Source organism: Kryptolebias marmoratus, linkage group LG1 (assembly GCF_001649575.2).
Source record: "Kryptolebias marmoratus isolate JLee-2015 linkage group LG1, ASM164957v2, whole genome shotgun sequence".
NCBI classification, from domain to species: Eukaryota; Metazoa; Chordata; class Actinopteri; order Cyprinodontiformes; family Rivulidae; genus Kryptolebias; species Kryptolebias marmoratus.
Window position 1 is genome coordinate 19654804 of NC_051430.1, and position 7672 is coordinate 19662475.

The 7672-nt window shown below is 42.9% G+C and overlaps 1 protein-coding gene across 1 annotated transcript in view; it reads left to right on the plus strand.

The window, feature by feature from the left end:
- Positions 1–5070: 5070 nt before the first annotated feature.
- The window catches only part of wdr31 (WD repeat domain 31), a 9171-nt gene continuing 6569 nt past the window's right edge, over positions 5071–7672 (plus strand). The window contains exons 1-2 of the mRNA XM_017413691.3: positions 5071–5995; positions 6496–6556. Of these exons, the coding sequence (XP_017269180.1) occupies positions 6510–6556 (47 nt within the window). The 5' untranslated portion in view covers positions 5071–5995; positions 6496–6509. The remainder of the gene's footprint in view (positions 5996–6495; positions 6557–7672) is intronic.

Consider the following 7672-nt stretch of genomic DNA (forward strand, 5'->3'; position numbering starts at 1 on the left):
AATATGTGTGAATGGAGATGTTGACACCCCCCAGCTCCATCTAACCCCCTCCCCCCTTTTTTGTGGGGGTCATTCCAACGTCACGGAGAAGACAAACAGAAAACAGTATTTTTAGAGGGTCCAGGAAAATGTTAATGGTTGACTGCATGGTGACGACCCCATAGTGGAGGTTAAGCTTTAACTGTCCGTGCAGCAGAACCAATAACAGGTCCAACAGCACTGCAGCAAACCGTGAAGGTCATTAGGGGCTATTTTTTTTACAGGCAGCACAGGGTTCAGATTATTCTGGTTCTGTTAAACATTCTCAAAGTTAACACTTACCCAATCTAAGATGAATGCAGTCAAATATACAAACTCCTTCATGTAGGCTCTTCTCTTTAACAACAACATCAGCAATGAGACATCGCTTCAAATATAAAGTCGTTTAGGAGGCAATTACAAACTTCATAGTCAACTACTGGAAAAGTGGGAAAAGTGATTTTCTGTCATTTCCAAATTGTTTAAATTGCACATTTGTCTCAAAGCTGTACAGACAACATAATGTTGGGCACGTATTGTTGAGTAAAAACCATTACCACGTCATCACTGGAGAAGTAATTCAGAATTTGTACATCTTTTGCGCTTCAGACGGACTGAAAAATAGAGCAAGAAAACTAAACCAACGTATAAAATAACCCATTTGAATGGACAGCAATATAAATCCAAACTCAGATCTTAGGCAGTTTCTAGTTGTAAAAGGAGAACAGTGCTTCCTCTTTATAAAAAGGCACAGTGTTTGATCATTTGAAGAAATCTTTCCCCTTGGTGATTTGTCAGTATAAGCTTGAAAACAGCTCAGGCAGCGTGTTGTTCACAACCAGAAACGATGCTGTCTTAGTGACTCAATCACGCCATCAGTCTTTTTCAGTTTTCTCCTTCTTTGGTTTTGTCAACACTGCATTCAGTGGTGGGTGTGTATCTCCCGTGGCCTTACTCTTATACACTGATTGATCTCTGCCGTTTTAGTAAAATAGATCTTTGACGAGGGCTACATTAAAACGTAGTGATTCTGGGACATTACAACAAAGTTTTCTTGCTTTGAGTAGTCAGGACACAACATTTACAATACATAAAAGTCACGCACAATGTTTGAGTCAATTTGGCTACTGTATTATCTTGTTTAGCTGTTCTGTTTTCTTGGTTGGGGATAAATTTGCACTGAATATTTACTTTTCTGATAAAGTAAATGGTGTTGGCTTGTTGGTGCTCTTTGCAGTGTTGGTCGCACCGAACTCATAGAAGAATTTTGTTTGTTTGTTAAGCCATTTAACTTTGACCTGTAAATCCTTCAGGTAGAAAAAAGACTCCTGAACTCAAAGAGTGTTTTGTCTACACTGACCAGACAGCTTAGCAAAGAGACAATCTGTAATTGGATCTTTAGGTACTTTGTTACTAGCAGCTTGTTCTTCTTTTATTTGTTAAATCTAAAAAAAATAAAATAAAAAAAACCCAAAGATAACAGGGTTGGACACATAAAATTGTGGCACCAACAAGCCAAATCCCAAACAGCTATTAAAGAAAACTTGATGATGATCAGCTGAAGGATGATACAACTCCCAGGTCCTGTCTTTGACTGATACTTTTGTTTTGTTTGTTTCTTACAGACATGACTTTCAGACGTTGTAGATAGTTTTATGCATCAGGGCTGGTTTCAAACATTTGCACTGTAAATCTATGCACAATACCACAACAACAAATGCGTGGATCCAATTTTTTGAGCAGTTCTGAGCTTTGTTTTGGAAATCAAAGCAAACCTTGTGTCTGCAGTGAATAATAATGAAATAATGGCGCTGTTCTAAAGCTAAATAGCGATAAAGATCTAGAGTTTTGGCTCTTTGTGTTTGTCGCCTGTGGAAATCTTTTCATCTTTGTTTTTTGCCGGGTCATGTTGTGTTTCACCAGCAATAGTGTTTCGGCTGAAAATACCATTTGGGCGTTGCTCCATTTGGCTTTTAATAAAAATTCAAATAATTTTTATTAAAAGCTTATGCTGCAAACATTTTATAATAATAGAACAACACTAAGTTGTCATCATAATACCACAATGACAATTGTAGGCCAGAAGGAAACAGATCCTGTATTATCAAATCTAAATCAGGGATTATAACAAAGAGAAACCCCAAAATGAGATACTAATGAAGTAGAGACGGTAGAGAGTTTCCTATTCAGGGTGCTGCATACTCATATCTTCAAAGGAAATAGATTTATTAAAGCGTACCTGTAGTTTCACAAACTTAGACTCTTTGTTATAAACAAAAAGTTTAAATTGAGGTCATCTCAGAGTTGCTTGTAACCTACAACTACGGCCCATTTAGATCATCCAAAATCGGGACACTCTCCCACCTGCTTAATTGCATGATATTAATTTGTTTGAATCTAGCTCATGAAGTACATGCCGTTGTTATCTGCACTCACAATACCTACCAGGCAAAAATACGAATGAATTTATAGACATGAAAAAAAAAAACCCGCTTCCACTAGAAATTATGCTAGCTGTCCAGGGATCTGTTCCACAACTTTGCGGCTCGGGGATTTTTTTTCAGCCTGCACTTGTAATGAAGGTCAAGTTCTCCAAATGGACGCTCAACCACAGGTCAGTAACATTTTAACCGGCATTTGGTTTTCAGCATAATTACAATTCACAAAGGGATTCTGCCGGTAGATATAATTCTATAAGCTTAAAATGATAGCATGATACTGTAAAATGCATACACATATGACAATAAAAAGGCCCTAACCCCTTCCACCCTGAGGAGATCCTAACCCTAGCCCTGAGCCAAACGGCCCTTTTATAAAAGGGCCGTTTGGCTCAGGGTTAGAGTTAGGATCTCCTCAGGGTTTGCCTGCACAGGGCCTTTAGGGCCAGGGGTAGGGTTAGGGTCTCCTCAGGGTTTAACTGCACAGGGCCTTTAGAGCCGGGGGTAGGGTTAGGGTCTCCTCAGGGTTTGACTGCACAGGGCCTTTAGGGCTGGGGTTAGAGTCTCCTCAGGGTTTGACTGCATAGGGCCTTTAGGGCTTGGGTTAGGGTTAGGGTCTCGTCAGGGTTTGACTGCACAGGGCCTTTTGGGCCGGGGGTAGGGTTAGGGTCTCCTCAGGGTTTGACTGCACAGGGCCTTTAGGGCTTGGGTTAGGGTTAGGGTCTCGTCAGGGTTTGACTGCACAGGGCCTTTAGGGCTGGGGTTAGAGTCTCCTCAGGGTTTGACTGCATAGGGCCTTTAGGGCTTGGGTTAGGGTTAGGGTCTCCTCAGGGTTTGACTGCACAGGGCCTTTTGGGCCGGGGGTAGGGTTAGGGTCTCCTCAGGGTTTGACTGCACAGGGCCTTTAGGGCTTGGGTTAGGGTTAGGGTCTCGTCAGGGTTTGACTGCACAGGGCCTTTAGGGCTGGGGTTAGAGTCTCCTCAGGGTTTGACTGCATAGGGCCTTTAGGGCTTGGGTTAGGGTTAGGGTCTCCTCAGGGTTTGACTGCACAGGGCCTTTTGGGCCGGGGGTAGGGTTAGGGTCTCCTCAGGGTTTGACTGCACAGGGCCTTTAGGGCTTGGGTTAGGGTTAGGGTCTCGTCAGGGTTTGACTGCACAGGGCCTTTAGGGCTGGGGTTAGAGTCTCCTCAGGGTTTGACTGCATAGGGCCTTTAGGGCTTGGGTTAGGGTTAGGGTCTCCTCAGGGTTTGACTGCACAGGGCCTTTTGGGCCGGGGGTAGGGTTAGGGTCTCCTCAGGGTTTGACTGCACAGGGCCTTTAGGGCTTGGGTTAGGGTTAGGGTCTCGTCAGGGTTTGACTGCACAGGGCCTTTAGGGCTGGGGTTAGAGTCTCCTCAGGGTTTGACTGCATAGGGCCTTTAGGGCTTGGGTTAGGGTTAGGGTCTCCTCAGGGTTTGACTGCACAGGGCCTTTTGGGCCGGGGGTAGGGTTAGGGTCTCCTCAGGGTTTGACTGCACAGGGCCTTTAGGGCTTGGGTTAGGGTTAGGGTCTCGTCAGGGTTTGACTGCACAGGGCCTTTAGGGCTGGGGTTAGAGTCTCCTCAGGGTTTGACTGCATAGGGCCTTTAGGGCTTGGGTTAGGGTTAGGGTCTCCTCAGGGTTTGACTGCACAGGGCCTTTTGGGCCGGGGGTAGGGTTAGGGTCTCCTCAGGGTTTGACTGCACAGGGCCTTTAGGGCTTGGGTTAGGGTTAGGGTCTCGTCAGGGTTTGACTGCACAGGGCCTTTAGGGCTGGGGTTAGAGTCTCCTCAGGGTTTGACTGCATAGGGCCTTTAGGGCTTGGGTTAGGGTTAGGGTCTCCTCAGGGTTTGACTACACAGGGCCTTTAGGGCTTGGGGTAGGGTTAGAGTCTCCTCAGGGTTTGACTGCACTGGGCCTTTAGGGCTGGGGTTACGGTTAGGGTCTCCTCAGGGCCCTTTGCAATCAAACCCTGAGGAGACCCTAACCCTAACCCCAGCACTAAAGGCCCTGTGTAGTCAAACCCTGAGGAGACCCTAACCCTAACCCAAGCCCTATAGGCTCTATGCAGTCAAACCCTGAGGAGACCCTAACCCTACCCCCAGCCCTAAAGGCCCTGTGCAGTCAAACCCTGAGGAGACCCTAACCCTAACCCCGGCCTTAAAGGCCCTTTGCAGTCAAACCCTGAGGAGACCCTAACCCTAGCCCTGAGCCAAAAGTCCATATCCCCTTTAACCCTGAAGAGACCGTAACCCTTTTCCTGAGCCAAACGGCCCTAAAATGCATACACATGCGACATGAAAACATTTTCTGGTTGACTGCAGTTAGGTGTGTAGTTTTATTAATGCCTTTTTGGTCAAGAATGTACAGCTTTTGTGTATCATGTGATAATGTAAATGTGTGGGTGCAAAAGCATAAAGAGCATCAATGCATACAGCTAAATTAGTCATATACAGTAAAATAAACACACACATTCAGAGTTCAATCTATTTGTCTGTACAGATCAAGTTTATGGTCAGATATGAAAAAAAAAAATAGAGAAATTACATTTTCTGTGAAAATGTAGTGTGATTGTTGAGCGCTGATTGATTTTGCTGAAAAGGCTGAAACTGAGCTGTTACATCTTAAAGAGACAAAACAGTAGCTAAATGCTACGAGTAACAAAACACAAGCTACAGGCATTAGAAGGTTGGCAAAACGTTTAAAGCAACAAAAAGTTAGCTAAAAGTGGCAAAAGTCTAGCAAAATACTAAAGTTGTAATAGTAACAGAATACTGTATAACAGCTATGGGCTAGCTAAGGTTAGCAGAACAGTAGCTAAAAGCTGAAAGTAACAAAACATTATGAGCTAAATTAGAAGAAAGTTGGTCAAAAGTTTCAGATTGGTAGTTATGTAGCAAAACAATAGCTAAAAACGAAAAGAAGTACATAGAGACAAAACAATAGAAGTATGTTGAGCAGATTAAAAAAGAAAATGTTTTTTGAAGGAACTGAACAAATCTCAATGTATTTACAAGGGAAAATATTTGTTAACAAGGTTAAATATTTAAAAAGGCGTAAAGTTACAAAAACCAAAAGTCACAGTACCCATGCTCTGAATGAGCTCAAATTTTTGATATATGAATGGCTAAAACAGCGCAAAAATATGAAGTTGTTAGATAAAAAAAATAAAACAAAAACAAGACTCTTATTTTGTAGGGAAAAGCACCTCGGATCACTTCCTTCCTCTCGTCACGTGACCCCGCCCTCGCCTGGATACGAGAAAAGCGTCGCGGCTCGGTCGCTACGGAGACACGGCTGGTTGTGTAGTAGTTTAAGTACACTTCTGTGGACTTTCCCGCGCAGTTAAAGGCTTCAGACTACCATGGCTGTCGGTGGGAGACAGTTCGCCGTCGTTTCTGCTGCGACTTTACAAACTTTTTGCGTTTTATTGCCACCAGTTCACTGAATCCGAGCATGAGCGCGAGCTGCTGACCCCGGCTGAGGCTCAGCGTCACACCCGGCGACCACACCTCCCGGCGACAGGTAAAACACGTCGCCGCGGTTCTCCTAAGGAGCGCCTGAATGAAGAACTTTAAACTTTTTTTTTGTTGCCCCCCTGCCACTTTAATAAACTCCTTTGTTGCATAACGATGTTACACAGTTCATAGCAAGGTGTTTTCGAGCGACTAATTCCTTGTAATGATGCGGCGCTAATAGGATTTGAGCTCTCCTTCCTGCCGCTCGCTGGAAGAGTTCGCCGGGATAACGAGGGCGGAGCTTAGCTGCGAAAGTGGCGTTTGTGTGCCATTGGTTTAATCTCACTGTGATGATATAATGAACAGTCTGCACACTCATACAATCCAGATTTATGTGACTGTGTGGTAGAAATTCACTTACCTGGGCTTTTGCAATGGACTATCCTGGTTTAGGGTGATGTGACAAAGGCCTGCAAATGTTACAAATATTCATCACCACTTCCATCTTTGACTGTTGCTGTACATATTGGTTATTGTTGTCCCATCTTGGTGGCTGTGTGTCTGCAGGTTTCTAGGCGGACATGGGCAAACTTCAGAGCAAGTTTCGTAAGAGGTCTGAGCTCTACAGGTCAGTGTTTGTTTACCCCATTTGGACTAAGCCTCACAACTTTGCTTACAGACATTAAAAACAGGCGCGTGCATGTTCATATCTGCACAAGGTTATTTTCGAGATTTGTCCAAAATGGCTACAAGGCCATAATTTCTCACCATAAAACTGCCATGAAAGGAAAGAGCTTTAATAGCTTAATTATAATAATTTAATAGCAAATATATTTTGCTTCCAGTGAGCAAGACTTGCTTAGATTTGTTAACCCTTTAACTCAAGGATGAACAGTTGCTGTGTTCAAAAATAAGAGGCATCTAAGCCTTGATCCAGCTTTAAATGACATCTTTGTGCACTTTGTTGCTGAAAATGGCTCAACTTAGCACACTTATAAAGGCACACATTTTTTTTCTTCTCATTTTTCCACAAATAAAGTAATTTCCAAAGGGCTGTCTACCTAAAGCTTTGCTTATGTTAAAGTGACGTGTCTTTAAAAAAAGTGAGAAGAATGGACAAGTTGGAGGATAAAAATGTGTCCGACCTAAAAACAAAACAAAACTGTCACTGTCACGTCTTTAAGAAATGAAAATAAATCCATCACAGACCTAAGAAATGCATCATCCTTCAGTTCTTATGGACCAGCACTTTATCAGAAATACAGAAATGGATGGAAGTCAATGCAACATCCTAATAAGGATAGAAATACAAACACGTGTGTGTGTGTGCGCATGAAATGTCTGTTTTTGCATCAGTCCTTTTAGAGATTTCATGTTCTTAAAAGCCTAACGTTCAAATGACTCTTTACTGAAAAGACTGGTGTACAGAGCAACAATTACTTAATATGACATGTAACGTTATTTTTTGTTCTGGCTCCAATTTAAGGAAAGATTAAATAAATAAACAGATGAAAGCAAAGCTGCATGGAAGATGTTGGCTTGCAGCTTCTACAAAAGCTCCTGAGATAAACAAAACTTTAAATTTAACTGGAGAAGTTGCATTTCCTGCGAAAATGCAGTGTGAATGCTTTTTTTGCTGAATGATTTTGCTGAAAGCGGCTGAAGATATGCTGAACAGCTGAAGTTTAATGAAGATGCAAAAAGTGGAACAGAAGCTGATTTGTAGAAGATTTGCATAAGGTAG